This window comes from Sciurus vulgaris, assembly GCF_902686455.1.
Source record: "Sciurus vulgaris genome assembly, chromosome: 12".
Classification (NCBI taxonomy): Eukaryota; Metazoa; Chordata; class Mammalia; order Rodentia; family Sciuridae; genus Sciurus; species Sciurus vulgaris.
The window spans coordinates 14,220,126-14,237,767 of record NC_136473.1 but is presented as its reverse complement, the minus strand read 5'-3'; the positions used below and the strand labels follow the sequence as shown (position 1 = coordinate 14,237,767).

The window sequence follows — 17,642 nt, the reverse complement described above, 5'->3', positions numbered from 1 at the left end:
CGTGTGATTGCTGTCAATTAGCGTCTGGGACTGCTGATGGGTTTTTTCCTTAAAAAAAAAAAAAAATTATCTGACAAGGTGCCTTTGAAAAGGTTTTGACCTGCAAGTATAATAAAAACTAACACAGTCATAGACATGTCTTTGGCGGTTGACTTTTATTTACCTAAGTAACCATACCTTTCACAGTATGAAGGAAACTTGCAGTATTTGAACATCACACGTGTTAGCTTTGCATTGCTGTGACCAAAATACCTAACAGGAACAACTTAAAGAAGGAAAAGTTTGTTTTGACTCATGGTTCGGTCCATGGGCAGCTGACTTCATCACTGTGGGCCTGAGGTGAGGCAGAGCATCATGGTGGAAGGGTGTGGAGCAGGAAAGCTCCTCGGCTCCAGGAAACAGAGAAAGAGCAAGGTGCCAGGGACAAAATATAAACCCCAAAGGCAAGCCCCCAGTAACCTACCTTCCTCCCGTCCACATCCCAGCTGCCTACATTTATCACCCAGCACCATATTCCTTTCACATTATTAACTCATCAATGGGGTAATCCACTAATTGTTATAGCTCTCAAAATCTGGTCATTGCACTTATTGCTGTGTTCCTGCATTATCCCAGACATGAGCTTCTGGGGAATACCTCACATTCCAAACCATGACAACCTGTAAGGAAGGACTCTCTCTCATCGTTAGTCCTCAGCATGGATCAGAAAGCAAAAGTGTTGCTTTCACTGTTGTATGAAGGGAAAAGTGGGTTCTGTGTCATTCATTTACGCTCTTCTGAAAGAGAAGATTTCCTTCTTCTGATGAATTTAGGTACTCTAAACTGACCTACATTATTTTGAATTTAGGAGAAATCTAGGCAATACCTTAGGGGGATTTTAAAATGCCTTTCCAACTCCATGCACCTAGAGACATTTAAATATGTTTTTCAACATGTTATAGAATCTTCTTGGGGGAAAAAAAGACCATGTTAGCTGTGCTTTAAATGCTTTTGAGCTGGTTGTTATAAAAGCCAGGTAAAGGCCTACCATATTTTTTTCCAGTCCTTTATTGCAGATATTCAGAATATTTAAAGAAAACGTGCTGGTTATCATTTCAAGTAAATTAAACTTCATGGTCACTTAGGCAAGGAGATCAAGTCAGATTTTTACTTAAAAATCATCTCATCTAAAGATGAGTCATGCTCAGCTCTGGAAATCTATGGTTTCTTCCTTTTCATGAACAATGGCTAATTTTTTATGTACTCTCGTTTATTTGCCCTGCCTTTGGCCTTTACTCAAGCGTGTATTTTGTGAACAGTGAGCTGTAGTACCAGGCTATACAGTGGTTTCTGTGAGAAGGGCTTCCTCAACTGTTGATCTGTGCTCCGCTTGCTCAGGAGGTGTGGTGCGCTCCCCTGGAAACGTGGGTGGTGAACGTCAGGTGAAGCCAGCAGCTGGGCCAGTCTGATGCAGGAGCAGGCAGCTCCCTGCCTGTGTCCTTAAATTCTCCTGGTTGTGGCATTGTGTGTCTGGTTCAGACTCAGACCGGTTTAGGAAGTTCTGAATGAGTCTCTCCTAAAATAAACCCAGTACCCCATTTACACATGGCACAGAGCTCCCTCTCAGTCCTTGAAATGCAGGCAGCGAGAAGGAAAAAGAAGAAATTTCTGAGCTTATTTTGTATTACGAGGCTGGAAAACCAGAAACCCTGGAGAGGGAGGATTAAGAGGGTGCCACCATGAAGGAATTCAGGACCAGGCCTCTCCCTGTCCTCTCACAGCCTGCCGAGCTTCCCTGATTCTGCAGGGTTATTCCTGAACTCCGTGGAAGAACGGCCTTGACCTCTGCTCCCTCACCCCATCACTGCCTAAGAGGGTTTGCTAACCGCTCCTGATAAGGGCTCATCCTGGATGTGAATGATGGAACCCGGGCTGCACTGAAGTTGTCCCCTTGGGCTGTGCTGTCACTTACCAGTGGATCCTTACACATCCATGTTGGTAGGAAGGAGGAGTGACCATTCAAGCTGCCACTCCTCTGGCTCCCTGGTCCTGTGCCCCCTCTATTCCCGCCACGTACCCTCCTACATGGAATTAAATCCCTGCTTCGGGTTTGGGCATCCTTATTGATGTCAGGGAGGAAAAGCCTTCTCTACCCTCTTAGGTTCAGCGACTGGGATCCTGTGGATTAAACTGGCAACAGAGGCAAGGGGAGGACGGAGGGAGTTGATTGATGGGTGCTGTGCGCATGCGTGGGATGACTCAGGAGCGGCTCAAAGGGGCGGTTAGAATTAGGGGTGTCTGCAGCCAGCCTCAGGAGGTCAAGGCAGCAGGCAGGGGAGGCTTCTCTGCAAGAAGAGTTCTTCGAGAAGGAGAAGTTGTTGTGTGAGAGAACAGAGTGGAGATAAGAAAGTGCGAGATAATGCTTGTTTCTGCGGGTGCAAGTGGGCTTTTCATCTTCAGGCCGTGGAGCCCCTCCAGAAAGGGCGTTAGGGTGGGTTCACTCCTGCTGTCCCTCTGTGAGTGGAGGCCACACCAAAGAGGGGATTTATGGCAATCCTCCTTCCTCAGAAGTTTTTGCTGTCAGATAACAGAAGCTCCCAGAGACTTCTTTCTGTATCTGTCAGCTTAACATTATCTCCATAGTTACTCTGGGGTTCCAAGTGGGCCCCCACACTGACCGAGGTCAGCCATAGCCTCTCCTTATGTGCTCAGTTTGTAGTGAAAAGGAGATGACTTTCCTGCTTCCAGAATCTTCCAGAACCTCAGCAATGTGAAAGGGCTAGGAAGAGAGGGTGGAGGAGCTGTTAAAAAATGGAGCAAGAGCCCCTGTCTGAGGACTGTGGGGCATAAAGGATCTCCTAACTGGATGCCTCCCCCTCCTCCCGTCCTTTCTGTTCTCCTGCTGGTCACGATCCCCAGCCCAGTGATCCTTTATGTTTCTTGCGTTTTCCTTCCTCCTTTGGAGATTATTTCCACGGCAGCCAGTCCTCTGGCATGGATTTCTTAATATTCTCCTCCTCCCTCCTCTTCTCAGGACTTGGAATGTGTGCTGTAAATGTTTATCTGCATGCTGCAGAGCCTTGCTGGGCCTAGTGGCGAGTGGCCGGTGTGTTCTTCCCCCAGGACCCACCGTGTGTGGGGGAGGTGTCAGCATGTGTTCTGGGGCTGTCCTTTGCCCATGTCCTGCCTAGAAAACCAGGTGTTCATTTTTAAATTATCAAGTTGACAGAAAAATTACCAACACAGAATAAAGGTACTATACTCTCTCCTGATCAGTTTGAAAATCAATTGTGGCAAGCCATCATATCACCTGCAAAGACTCAGTCACGTCTTTGCCCTACTAAACAAGGGCATTGTCCTACGTGATCACAACTGGACAATTAGTACTGGCACGGCACCACTGATCCTCGAATTCTCTGGTTCTCTAGTTGTCCCGGTACTGTCCTTTGTGGCAGAAGCGTCCAGGTGAGGGTCACACGTCACCAGGCGTGGCCTTGCTCTCCAGTCTCCTTCCCTCTGCGGTGGTTGCTTAGGCTCTCCTTGGCTCTCACGGCCTGGGCGGGTCTGAACCATGGACCACACACGGTGTGAAGCCCACTTGGTTCTGGGTTCCCTTCATGCTGACGGTGGGGGTCAGATTGTGCTTTGGGAGCAGGAAGATCACATAAGAAGTGCTGCGGTCTTCGGAGCCTCTTACCTGGTGGCACAGCGTTCCCATCTGCCTCATCCCACTGGTTTACTCTGATCATTCAGTGAGGCGGTGTCTATACTCTGCTCCAACTCAGGTCGTCTGTGGGGAGATACTCGATGCTATGTAATAATGCCACCCACCATCAACTTCCAGCTCATTGGCTTACTTCCTTGGTGTGATCGGTGGATTGCTGGTTACCCAGTGTGTTATCCTCCATTATGATCATGACTTATTTTGATGTCAGGTTGCCTTGGATTTGGCCAGTGAGAGCCACGTGAAGCAGGCTTCTTGTCCCTTCAGTGTGTCTCTGTCATTCTTTGGTAAACTTTTTCTTTCCCACCCAACAAGATGTTCAGAATATATCTTCTTTCCTGTCTCCAGTTCTGGAATCAGCCATTTCTCCAGGGAGCCTTGATTTTCCCTTGGGGTAGGGTCATTATTGTTGGGGGGTAAGGGGGTCATAACATGACCTCTAGAACCTAAGACCTGGCATTAGCTATGCTCACTGCTCTTAGGGTGTTGCTGCTGTGGGTTCTGTGAACAGAGCTAGGGTGTCGATGTACATGGGTCTCCCTGTATATGGGACATACACACATACAGGCATGTGTAAAAACTTTTATTTCTGTACTTGTTGAGTTGGGAGTCTCCAAGTCTATGTCCTATTCAGAGATTTGCTGCAAGGAATCACAGGGCTTGGCATAACGTTGTACACGTACCTAAGATTTATTACAGCAGTGTAGAAAGATCGTAAGGAAAGTGGACACAGGCAGAGTCTGGAAGAATCTCCTTGCTCAGGCTTCCTCATGGGCTCTTCCTCCCATTGGAGAACACACTCCTTCCCCAGCAACAAAAATGCAGAGACACAGGGGTGATGTTGCTACCCATAGAGGCCTAAGCCCAGCATTTTTATTGGGGTGGCCCCGCAGGCACCCTCTGCCTGGCACATACCAGATTCCAGAGTCCCAGCAGGAGAGCAGGGGTCCAGCCCTTGCCATGTCATTCCCACCGTCTAGCCACAGGGAACCATTCTTATCACCTCAGAAGCACAAGGCCCTCGATGTGAACCAGCCCTCCCAAAGGCAGCAGCTGTGGCCTGCCATTGCTATCCCTTGCTGGAGGCGCGATCCGTCCCAGGTCCCAGGCCCCATCCAGCACGCCTGCTTCATCCTGGCCTTTTCCTTTGCCATCTTTGCCCTCCCCTCTTGACAGTGGAAACCCGACTCAGGCCAGCCTCAGTAGACCTGTTTGTTCTTTACTTCTTCTGGCCCCAGGCCACCCCAGTGTCCTACCACTTCACTCCCTCCTCAGGTGGACTTCTACCTGCGTGCAGATGGCCTCCTCTCCACCTGCTGTCTGCTTTCTGCCTGTCCTGGGCTGGGTGCCTCCCATATGCAGGCATTTGGGACCCACCCCTTTGAAGGAGGGGAGGCAGGAGAGTTGGACAAGTAGAGAGATGGGCAGCTCAGAAGCTCTGGGATTAGAAAGGCCCTTCATGACAGTCCTGAACCAGGCCCAGGTGGCTAGCCCTTCTTACCTCTTCAGGAGGACATTGCTGATGGACACCATCCCAGAGCAGGTGGGGGCAAGGCAGCTTTTGGCAGCTTAGGCAGACGCTATAGAGGCTGCACTGAAGGCTATCTGCCAGCAGCCCTTGATGAAAGGGGTCCTGTCTAAGCAGGTGGGCTGGCACCGCCTGGGCACCCTGGTGTCCAGACAGCATGGTGCAGGGAGGGCAGGAGAGAGGAAAGGCCCCGTTATCTGTTAGCTGTCTGTTCTCATCAGTGGACTTTTCTATCCATGGAAATTTCACTAAAACACATCTTCCGGGTCATCCCCAGTTTGGGAGGGAAAAAGCCAGAAAGCCACCCTTTTCCCATTTCCCCCAGGCGACTGCCTCCTTTAGCTCCCTGCGTCCCTCTGATGCGCCACGGCACGTGTGTCTCTTGTGACTCAGAGGTCTGGCAAACTGAAGTATCTGCTGCTCTTGGAGATCTCCTGCCACAGTTTGACATCTGACCTGGTTTTTACATTTCTCCTGCTTTTATTTTTTTATGTCTTAATGATTTTATTTCTCTAAGAGACTTTAAGAATCTTGATATTGAGCTCTTTTAAACAGCCCTTGGACCACCAAAATGTCTTGGATAAAACTGCAAGGAAAAACAGATCCATCCACATATCCACAACATGGGGGGTATACAGTGTTCACAGCGTTGTGCTGGTTTTGGGGCACGAAATGTGTCAAAAGCACGAACACCCCCATAGAGTCCTAGAGGACCTCCTCTGGCGTAGGGAGGGGGAGGTTTCTACAGTGGGATTGATGGAGGTCTGAGAAAAGTCAACAGTTGTGCAAGGCTATCGGATTTAAAGCACGATTTTATCTACAAAGTGTTGCTTTTTTAGTTCTTACTCCGTGGAAAGTCAAGCTTGGCACATCAGAGAAACTGGAGAAAAAGGAGGGCAGAGGTACTGGGATATTAAAGATCAGTGAATAAATATAAAGTACATTTTTTCAAGTTAAAATTATTTTTTTAAGTGATTTATTGGGGGAAAATGAGTTTTTCCAGACTCCAGAAAAACATTAAAAAAAAAAAAAAGCTGAAAGACACTCAGTAGCAGTTTTTCTATTTGCGTCTATTACTACATTATTCTTTTGTGAACCAGATCAAGGCTCTAGAACTTAATTTTTACCAGCAAGTCACGGAAATGACAGTCTCCTTGTTTTAGACTCACATCTCTTGAAGTTAACGGCCTGCTCTTCCCGTCATGGACTATCAGGTACCAGTGTGAGAAAGAGCAGGAAAGGTGAAGATTTCAGGTCCTCCCCTTACTGGTTGGCATTGAAACCCACCTTAGAGGTTGATTCCTCTTGATTTTGGTTGTTTTCCCCAAAATTAGCACAAACATTGTCTGCCAAAGCTACCAACCACTGTGTACTGTTTTTCTGCAAAATAAGTTACTTAGGATTTCAACTTGAAAACCAGGGTCCACCTCAGGGACAGAGCTTCATGGGCACAGCTGTCCTGATGTAGCCACGTCAGTGGCCTCTGTGTTTAGTGAGAGTGAACCAATCAAAGACCAGTGGGCCAGGCCACCTGGAAAGTCTAGCATTATTTTGTGCCCTCGATTGCCTCAAACACGTATGGAAAGGTGATCAAAACTGATTTCTAAGTGCTCATGTTTCCAGCTGGGCTTCATATCACATTAAATATTTGGATGAAGCCCCCAGGACCTGTTTGTAAACCAAGAGTTGTCCGCTCTGCCTTCCTTAGATCTGTGGCTGGTCGTTGCAGATGCTTTTCTGAGGAGAAAGGTTTCTTTCCTGCAGGTGAAGAACAGCACATGATGACAGTGTTTAGATTCGAGAAGCAGCCACACTCTTCCATCCCTGGTCCTCTTTGTAGGCGGGCAGGAGGGAGGAAGGACAACCTGGATTTGTCATTATGGTTAAACAACATCGGTCCCACTTTCCTCCGTTGTCACCAGATCATAGGGAGGACCTTCAGAGACTAGTGAATATTTTCAGTATCATGGCAGTAAAGAGGGCATCTCTGTAAGCAGTGTTAGTTGTATTGTAAGATTTCCACACCATTAAATCAGTTCATTGTAAGGATGAAAGGGGTTGGAGTTTCTGGGTCTCCTCTTTCTGGTGCCTTGAAAACAATGTTGGGAAAACTTCCATATGTCCACTGTACACTGGTCTCCCTTGAAGAGAAGAGAAAACCACTCAGGGATGCCCTCAGAGAACCATCGCAAAATGTAGACCAAGAAAGGGCAGAATGCACAGCAGGACGCAGCTGTGATCAGGGGAGAAGCAGCTTTGTGGGTGACAAGCTGTCTTGGGGTCCCTGTCCTTGTCCCTCCCTTTCCTCTCTGAGGTTGTATGAGCCCAGCTGCCATAACAGTAACCCCCAGCTGAGTGGTGTAAGCAACTGACACTCATTTTCTCATAAACCTGGGGGTGGGGAAGCTAAGGTCAAGGTGTCAGCAGGGCAGGTGTCCCCTGAGGCCCCCTCTTTGTCTTATGGATGGCCATTCTCTCTGCACACACCTGTAAAGTCTCGTCTTCTCATGTAGATTCCAGCCTGTTTTTTTGGGTCCATCCTGTTCACATGATGTAACCTTAATTTCTTCAAAGGCCCCATGTCCAAATACAGTCACTGTAGGGGTTAGGGCTTTAACATGAATTTGGAGGGGACCTAACAAGCGTGGAGGTGTCTTAGGTGAGATCCTTCAGTTAAATTTGCTGCTTTTCTCTCCCTTTTTACTTTTTAACTGGAAAAAGATGAATTTTGTTATTCCTCCTATACAAATAAAGACTCTTAACTTCCCGAAGGCCTCAGTGGAGTAAAGACCGATGGCCCCCAGGCCAGCTCTCTGAAGATGTACTCTGGGCCCTGTGACCTCGTCCGCTGACTAACTTGGTTAAGATCGTAGTGCCCGAGGAATGGCTGAGGGTGTGTGTGTTCAGACAGGTCTGGATGTGCTGCCCTGAAGGGAGAAAACCAAACTGTGGTGGGAGGGATGCTGTAGAAGCTGTTGTAGTGCACAGAGCCACCCCTCACTGCCCCATCATAGACAGGGACAGGAAAGGTGACTGACCCGCGAGGTGTGGGGAATGGCTTTGCTCTTTCCCATTGCTCCATCTTTGCTCCTGACACACAGGCTTTTCTGTACCTGTTGGTCATTTGCCTGAGGCCCATCGTGGTTCTGGGACCCCCCAAAGCCAAGCGCCATGGAATCCTTGTATGGTCTGCTCAGCTCACGGCTGTGCTGCAGTGGCTGGATTTTGTTATTTGTTTTGTTCTCATGAAATCCATTGTGTTTCTCTCCTTTTAAATGTGACCTTGCTTACCTATCACCATTCCGCACAGATGCCACTTATGAATAATGGAAATTGTCCCCCATTTCAACAGTGTGCTATGCGGTCTTGGCAAAGATGTCATTTCAGTGTTCTGAATTTACGTGGTGTTTCAAAGCAGAGTCATGAGCCCATACGCACTTGGACTTTTCAAAACTGAAATATAGCAGCAGCAGAATATCCTTTAGATTTCATTAACTTCATTTTGAGGACCACGGCGGTTAGGTACGTATCAAACCCTACTGATGTTTGGCATGAGGTTATACACAGCACAACAAGAACTAAATGGAAATCCTTGCTGCAGATTTAGCCCTGTTGCCATGTATTTTGTGCACACTAATGAGCATTTCTTCAAAATATTTTTGTGAGACTGTAAAGAAGTATATAAAAGCCAATAAAATGGAAACCACACACAGCATTGTCATTAGAGAATGACGTGGCTGCTTTTGGTATATGCTCTGCAGAATAGGTCTGAATAATAATTTGCTTTTTTACCATTGCTTTGCCTTCCTTATTTTCTAGGTACAGAGGTAAAACGTACAGGGCTGTGGTCAAGATTGTACGAACATCTGACCAAGTGGCAAATTTCTGCCGACGCGTTTGTGCCAAGCTAGAATGCTGTCCAAATCTGTTTAGTCCTGTGCTGGTTTCTGGAAACTGCCCAGAGAACTGTTCCATTCACACCAAAACCAAATACAGTAAGTACGAATGATGAGAAAACCAACAACCTTGGTCTATTAAGCTGGAACTGCAGTGTAATATATTTGACTTTTGTTTCATTTTTAACTTTCTGAAGTAGCCTTTCATAGAAAAACCCTGGAGATTTCTTTAAGATTCACTCAGGCAGATCCCTCTGTAAGGGAGGGATGGGGGTCAGTTCAAAACAAGATGGATCATTGTCTGCAGGCTTTGGAAAAGGAGAATGCGGGTACCATCTTGAATCTTCCATGGATCCACTGACTCCACAGCTCTGAGACTGGGAGAAGGGCACAATAAACTGGTGATTCATGATGCTCAGGAACCCAAGTCTATGTCTTGTCCTCATGCCAAGAAGCCAACTGGGTCTTTTGATGCCTTTCTTCCACGTCCTTCTTATGGCTGGCTTCTCCCCTGCTTAGACACACCCAGCACCCTCTCTAGGCTGTGATGGAGATTCTGGAGCAGCTGTCGCCTTCTTTGCTCCCAGCTGCCTTGGCCCCCCTTCCTACCTCGACGTGGAGCTACTTTTCTGACTGCTAGCACGTGCCTCTGCCACCCCCATGGCATTCAGTGATCTCTGCCGTGGCTGGTGGTCAATCTCAGCCCCGCGCTTCCTCTATCCTGGTGGCCTTCTCCACGCTGGCAGCGGCTCCAGACACCTCCACCTCTGACACCTCAAGCCCTGAAGACTCGGATCCACAACTTCTGAGCTCAACCTCCATTCTCTGTAATCCCAGGGGCAGTTGGCTCTGCCAGCTCACGTTCCAGCTACCTACCAGAGTGTGACAGGGACCCACACTGTGTGTCCAGTACTCTGTGAGCCACAGCCACCTGTGACTCGTTCACTTGGGTGTGGGAACCAGGAATCTGGACGTACCTGACTTTGCTCGCGGTGTGTCTCTCTCTGCACACCCATGTCTACCTTCCACTCCTGTTAGGTCAGCTACGCTTACTGTGATGATCCCATTTCAGTGTACCCGTGTGGTCTCAGGTGAGAGTCGAGGTGGGTTCTTGTCTTCAGCTTCCTGAAGAACTCACCTCCACAGCCAGTGACTTCAACTGTGGGAAGGCTTCACTGGCTACCAGCCACTCCTGACTGAGAAATGACGAGCGTTGAACTTGGCTTGAATTTTAGCTGACACGAACTGTGTTGTACTTCCACACGGAACGGGAGGGAAGGAGCAATTAAATATGGATGAAATGGACTTGAAGATGATACTGGATCTGGTTTTATTAAACTTCAAAATCCCGAGGTTCAAGTCATCTTAGGGTGAACATCGCTACAGATGGAACCTGAAATCCAGTCAGGGGAACTCAGAACAGTGTTTTGGTGGAATCCAGAACAGCAGGGGTAGGGGTTGTTCAGTCTAATTCTAAGAAACCCCAAAATGTACTGGTCTCTGGTTGCTTTCAGTAAAACCAGTTCAGACCTCTGCGGCCTGCTTCTAAGAGGCTGCACCAAGCCTTGTCACGCCTGCTTGGGATTTGGAGCGTGAGAATGGTTTATCCTTCCCTTCTCTCCTCTCTTTCCGCCTCTCCCCATCTAACTCCTCTCCAGGACAGTCCCCTCCCCTCCTCTTCTTTTCCTCTGTCCAGGTGTGTGTGTGTGTGTGTGTGTGTGTGTGTGTGTGTGTGTGTGTGTGTGTGTGCAGCCTTAATTTTTAAATCCTCTTTCTCCCATAGCCTATTATTATGGAAAGAGAAAGAAGATCATTAAGCCCCCAATTGGGGAAAGCAACATTGAGAGTGGACACCCTAAACCAGCCCGAAGAAGGAAACGACGAAAATCCATTTTTGTGCAGAAGAAACGGAGATCTTCGGCTGTGGACTTAACTGCCGGCTCTGGGGAGGTACCGTCTACTTAATTAAAAGCACCGTGGGGTTTTTAAGGTGTGGCCCTCCCTGGCATAAGTCCCCTCCTCATCTGGTGAGCACAGCCTAGCTACTTCAGCTAGGAAAGGGCCACCGAGCACTGTCCTTGAGACCGTGGGATGAATGTCAGGCCTCCTTGGACAAACCTGGCACAGGTTTGCACGGGCTGCCCTGGGGAGTAAACGGAGCTGGGGCCACCCTGCTGTGCTCGGCGGGTCCCATGCCACCCACCTCCACACTTATGCTTTCCTCTTATTCCCAGGAAAGCGAAGAGGAGGACGCGGACCCGCTGGATGAGGACACTGCGAGCGAGGAGACCGGCTCCGAGCTCCGAGATGACCAGACCGACACCTCGTCGGCCGAGGTGCCCTCCACGCGGCCACGGAGGGCGGTCACCCTGCGTGCTGGCCCAGAGCCTGCGCGGCGGCCGGTGGAGAGGGTGCGCAGGAGCCGTGTGGCGCAGGCCACTCCTGCGGAGGAGGAGGACAGGGGTCCTGCGGCCAGGACAGAGGGCACCGAGGTGAGTGTCGGCCCCTGGACCACGAGTTCACAGGGCAATTCCGGAAAACCGGTTTCAAGTATGCAGTCAGGCAGGGCAGTGACTTAGGGGTAATCCCATCTTCCCGGAGGCTGAGGCAGGAGGATCCAAGTTCAAGGCTAGCCTGGGCAAGTTAGGGGGACCCTGTCTCCAAATAAAAAGGATTGGGATGTAGCTCCATGGTGGAGTCTCCTAGGTTCAATCCCCTGTTACCAGCCTACCAACCAAACAGCAGATGGAACACAGCAGCTGTTCCAGTGAAGCACCCAGTTGGGGTCAAAAGGCTTTGGTGTCACTCCGCAGAGCGAGTCCTGAAGCATCAGAAAGGAGCCAGGGCTGGAGGAGCGCCCTCTTTTCTGAAGGGCTTTAACTCTGCCAGGGCTTGTAGTCAGGAGGGGGCAGGGCCTAGTGTTCCAAGTCCCATGAACACTGGGCGTCCCAAATCTCATCTCCATGTCTCCTGTTTCTGTCCTTGCATCTTGCTTCCCACTTCCCACTTCCCGCTTAGGGGTCACCTCTGTGGTGTCATAAAATGTGTACCAGGCTTCTGCTAGCCATATGGCAATTGCTCAGGTGGTACGTGTCATTGGCACCCCCCTCACAATCACCTGGGGACAGCTGGCTTTCTTGTGTGCACTTTCTCCCTGTAGCTTATGATTATGAAAAGAGGAAGATCAGTAAGTGTAACACCCTACACCAGCCAGAAGGTGGAAAGGAGCAAAGTCCCCTGAGCATCCCCCCCTCTAATTAGAGATGCTTCATCCGTAAGCAGGTCCCAGGTTCCCTGACCTGGGGATGCAGGAGGGGCTGTCACTCTCTAAGCTCTGAAGGCACAGGAGTCATTGCAGGTGCAAGGGAAGTTGCCCCAGGCACAGTTGCAAGGAAACTCCCTGGAGACCAGAGACTGTTTCCGTGGCTTGTTCGGTTGCCCACTGAGAGGCCCAGGGTGGTGATGACTCAGGTCCAGGACAGAGTTAGAAAGGACCCCGCCCACCACACAGTGTGCGGTGACTGTCTCCTGCTTCCTTCCCCTGCAGGAAACCAAACAGGAGGAGGAGGAGAGGCTTGTCCTGGAGAGCAACCCATTGGAGTGGACGGTCACCGATGTGGTGAGGTTCATTAAGCTGACAGACTGTGCCCCCTTGGCCAAGATCTTTCAGGAACAGGTATGGCGGCTGGCTGTGTAGTTGTTGGTTCGTGTGAGACTCCAGGTCTTAAAGGAACACTCCATCTTACCTGGCTTCTTCATGGCTGCCGGCGGGGATGGTTGTTTCAGGCGCCCATTCAGCTGCAGTTGACATCTGCGAGGGTGTTCCGTGGTGCTGCTGGCAGGTGTGGGAGACCTGACACCCGTGCCCCAGAACTTGCTTCCTGCTCCTCACTTTCTCACTGACCCTATGGGGGTGAGACTCTTCTGATGCACCAGGCAGGGCAGGGGCCGGGGAAGTGCTCTTAACTGACAGGTGAGGAGTGGTAGTACAGGCCCCACCTTCCGTCTGCACTGACCCCACAATGGTCGACTTGCTTCTAACTCTCCAGCAGGGATGAAAGTGCTAACTCTTGCTTGGCTTTCTCAGAAGCCACCTTGTTGGGGTGTTGTGGGCCTGGTTGCAGCCTGGCTGGACTGGAAGTCAAGACTGATTGCTGGGATTACCTGGTGGGGAGTGAGCTGGGCCAGATTCCCTGTGGCCTTTTCCTGCAGAGAGCCACTAGTATCTGTAAGTGTTTTATCAGCACCTATTGGAAAATCTGGGTTTCAAGCATCTTTGGCTCTAAGTCTTGATTATATAAGATATAGAAGCAAATAACAACCACAAAAATAACCAATAAACTCAGCACCATGTCTTTAACTCAAGTCCCCAGGGTCATAGACAGTCTTCCCTGTTCGTTCCAGTGTTCAGATCCCTTCTATTTGGTTTGTAGATAGCGGTCAGTGCATTTGGTTCTGATTGGCAGGAGAATAGGGAAATGTGTCTACTGGACCTTCTCTGAGTAGAAGCCCCTATGTCCATTGTGTTCAGTTTAATGATCTTTCTATTTTCTTACCTTCTCCATTTCTTTCATCACAATATAGTTTAAAACTTATAGTATGATGAAGGACAAACATACAGATCATTGATGCAGTTCTAGATCTGAAGGGAGTTTATAACATAGCACATGCAGTGATTGTAGTTAGCTAAAACAGCAAGACGTGCCACAGTGCATGACCCGAGAAAGAAAGGCTTTTCATTTCCATTTTCCCCTAAATTAATGTGAAAGCAAATTGCCACTCTGCACACAGACCACCTTGCATCATTCTGCTCTGGCCTTGTCTAAAAAGTTCCAAGTGTAAGCCTGTGGCTCAATTAGTTCAAATCCTTGCATTGTTCCACGGCATAATCAATATTTGTCTTTTCAGAACTTGTGTTAAAAAAATACTGTTTTCCACATAATAAATTGAAGATATGTTTATCCAGTTTATTTTTAGATTTAACAAACTGATTGTCTAGAAAGAGAATTTTTCCAGCATTAAATCAGAAAAATAAAAAAGGGTCTCTGGTTTCTCGTGCACCCCAGGAATTTCCCACTTTTCTCCCAAATCAATGTTGTAATGGATTGTGCAAAGCAAATTAATGCAGTTCCCAGCTCCCTCATGGAGGGTAGTTCTGGACATTCAGACTTCTCCAGAATAGTCCAGGAGGTGGACCGATCCACCCTGGAACCTTCTGCAGATGTCCTTGCGATAAGTTCATGCTAAGGGAGTGAATGGGACAAGATGGGAGGAGTCCCTCGGGCCTTCTGACATTCACTGACAAACTGGGAGCAGCTTTTTTTGACCTAAAGAACCTGGGATAATGACCTTGTCCCTCATTACAACACACAGAGAGTTTTGTGTCAGAGTTTAGATGACAGGGATTTTCGTGATAAGCCACATCTTGTTCTTAACAAAAATAAAGCAATAGGTAAAATCCTGTGATATTCATTGCCTAAAGCAACATTTTTCCAGTTTGGTATTTATTCATAGTGGCACTGGAAAAAAAAAAGCATTGTGTTAAAGTATATGGCAAATGACAACTATATAGGTTTTAATATGCTAATGCATATGTTAGCTCGTGTGTTTTTTCAGCAATATTGATCACCTGTTACGTGCTTTATGATGTCCTAAAAGTGGTTATGGAATGTGGCTCATTCTATGTTAGTGTAAAGTTTTGTTTTTGTTTTATTTTGATTTAGGTTCCAGTGTCCATGTTTTTAGTTGAACCAGAACAAAGGACTGATTTTCTCATTTCTAGATTCCAAGTTAGGTGTGAGGAGCTCAAGACCCATCCATACCATGAGAGGTGAACAGGGCTGGTCCATCCATACCTTGTATACATCCCAGTAGAAGAAAGTGAAGCAACGCTGGTTAGAGGAGAAGGCTAAGGTGGCGCTTGTCCAAAGCCCTCCCTGAATGTACCCCTAAGCCCAGTTTCTTGCAATATCTCAGACCATTTCAAAGACATGGAACATGACCGGCACATCCCTGCTTGTAGACTGAAGCAATGAGCTAGGACCTCCTCCCTCCAGCCACCTCTTCTAGCATCAGTTTAAAGCTTGGTCCTTCATTCAGACTTTTTCCCTCTTCTCAGAGAGAAAAATAAGTAGGTTTAATTGATAAAGAGTCTTATTCCCTCTTAATTTTACATTTCCCATTAGTCAGTTTCACCTGTTGTAATAAAAAGCTGTTACCCGCTGGGCTGTGTGAAGTGTGTGGGCACTTGAGTCCTTTTCTGTTCCATCAGACCTTTAATTACTAATTTTTACTAATTTGTTCTAACATCTTTTATCCCAGATGACACAGCTCTGATTTGGTGATGCCTCCAGCAGGTCACTGCAGGCGTTATCTGAGCTCTCAGATGAGCTTGAAGGAGCCTAGAGGCTTGATTGGCCTGTGTGCAGAGATCACAGTTTGCAAATGCTGGTGTCTGCGTGCATTCCCTCCCCTGGGTGCCGTCAGTCGGAGACTGTTATAATCCCCAGGAGCATTTGCAAAAATTATAAACTCCCCATTAACAGCATACATGCCTTTTATTTCTGGAATGTTATGGCAGCCTCTTAGAAAATCTATACTCTATAATTTCATGCTGCAATCATGTACATTATATAGTAAAACCCCACACATCTATAACGAGGGAAAAAACACACACAAAACTGTAAATAGTGTTTTGCCTTTCATTTACCTTTTGTGACTCAGTCTGCTTATATACGATAAGCAGACTGCCCAAGTTAGTGATTTACTTTAATTCTTAAAAAAATCAAGGATTGCTCATAAGTTTCCTTACGATTGATACTGTTCCCTCCTCTTTTTACTGCTCTTGACCTGAGCCCTTCCATTGAAGAACTTCCCAATCCTAAATGACGTGCTCTATCAAAATAAATGTAATTTTGCCATGTGTTAAGCATAGCTTTCAAGTTGTATATTTTATTATATTCCATTTCTTTAAGATTAGCAGTTCATTTATGGTAAGTCAGTGTAACCTAACAAGTGATCTGCTAGCAATTCTGAATTCTCTAGGAGCATATTTATAAAAATCAAGTCCAGTGTGGAGTCTGGGGTGGTATCTACGTAATCCTCGAGGCAAAAACCAACTTCTTCCAAACCAAAAAAAGGCTAGGTGAGAGGGAGGCTGGGGGGATCCCTCCCTCAGTCCTTGATGTCTGGAGATGTCACTCCTGTGTTCTCTTTTGCCCAGTTTTGCTTCTGTTCACCCATTTCCCCTCCTGCCCATTGTGAGGTGGACTGAGTGGGTGACATACAGTTTGCAGAATAAGCAGGAATGTCATGGCTTAGGCATGTCTGTCAGCCATGATTCTGACATCCCGGAGGCCTTCCAACCCCAGCAGGGACCACTGACAGTCAGACATTAAATCTGGCTTCTTGCAGCAGGCAGTGTGGAAATCAGAGGCATGATCTTATTCTCGGTGGCCTGGTCTTTTCAAAACGATAATACCCAGGAATTCGGTTTTATATCATTTAGGGACGACAGAAAATGAGTTGAAAATCTAGGGGTGGCAGCGGTTAGGCCCTTAGGTGACTCAGATAGGAACAAACTGCCTTTTAACCACTTTTCTCCCTTTAGGTAAATGGTCCAATTTTGGGTTAATTCTTCCCAGACAGAGCCGGGTTGAAGGAACTGTATAACTAACCAGATGGCTTAGCCTTACCCTCCCCACATCTTCCTGCAAATAGGAGTTGCATTCGGTTCTTGTTTTCCCCTCACTTCTTAGCACCAGATGCACCAGCGCTTCCGTGTGGATTGTGGGGATATCGGCTTTTCTTTGGGGGGCCAGGGGTGGGGAGGTACTCAAAGGCCCGGCCTCCCTGTGCTTCCGTTCCAGCTTGCAGTTCACACCAGGGCATGTGGCCCCTCCTGCACCCACTTCCTGCCGCCTCAGAGCAGAGACCCCTTTTGAAACTTACGGCATGCCCCTCTGCTGCCGGCTGAGCAGGAGGAAGTCGGGCCCAAGGCACCCTCCTTGGCTCTCCTACTTGGAGTAGTCTGAGGACAAGTGATCATGTGTGGTAGGGCGGGAGGGACATCCGATTTGATAAGGTCAGAGGATGCCATTTTGAGTCCCTGATCATCACCCTGGGTGACTTACTCTGGCCTACACGACCTCTGTGGAGCTCTTCCATTCTGCCTGTGCTCTGGCCTCTGGCTGCCTGCACAGCAGGTGAGGGACCCCTGTTCTGGTCCAGGGAGGGTGTAAAGAACAGAATGTTCACTTGGAAAGTTGTCTTGCAGCCCCCTCCCCCCAGCATCTTCCATGTGAGCTTGTGGCAGCATCAGCTTGTCATCCCCTTCCCCGTCCCCCTCCCCCATCTCACAGGTTTTCTTTTGAAGCCGTCAGAACCAAAAGCAGGAGTGAGTTTGACTTGCATCATTTAAAGAACGCACACACAGGTCCCTAGGAGTTAGCTCATTATCGTCCCAATTTGTTTGCTAACTTAATTTGACATAACTCAGACTAAAGTTTGTAGTTCT

General features: G+C 48.1%; 1 protein-coding gene across 6 annotated transcripts in view; it reads left to right on the top strand.

Moving 5' to 3' along the window:
• SFMBT2 (Scm like with four mbt domains 2) overlaps window positions 1–17,642 on the top strand; it is a 213,509-nt gene that overhangs the window by 184,250 nt on the left and 11,617 nt on the right. For all 6 annotated transcript variants that reach the window (XM_079108106.1, XM_079108107.1, XM_079108103.1 and 3 more), the window contains 4 exons: window positions 9,051–9,226; window positions 10,911–11,077; window positions 11,362–11,619; window positions 12,675–12,803. In XM_079108106.1, the coding sequence (XP_078964232.1) occupies window positions 9,051–9,226; window positions 10,911–11,077; window positions 11,362–11,619; window positions 12,675–12,803 (730 nt within the window). The remainder of the gene's footprint in view (window positions 1–9,050; window positions 9,227–10,910; window positions 11,078–11,361; window positions 11,620–12,674; window positions 12,804–17,642) is intronic.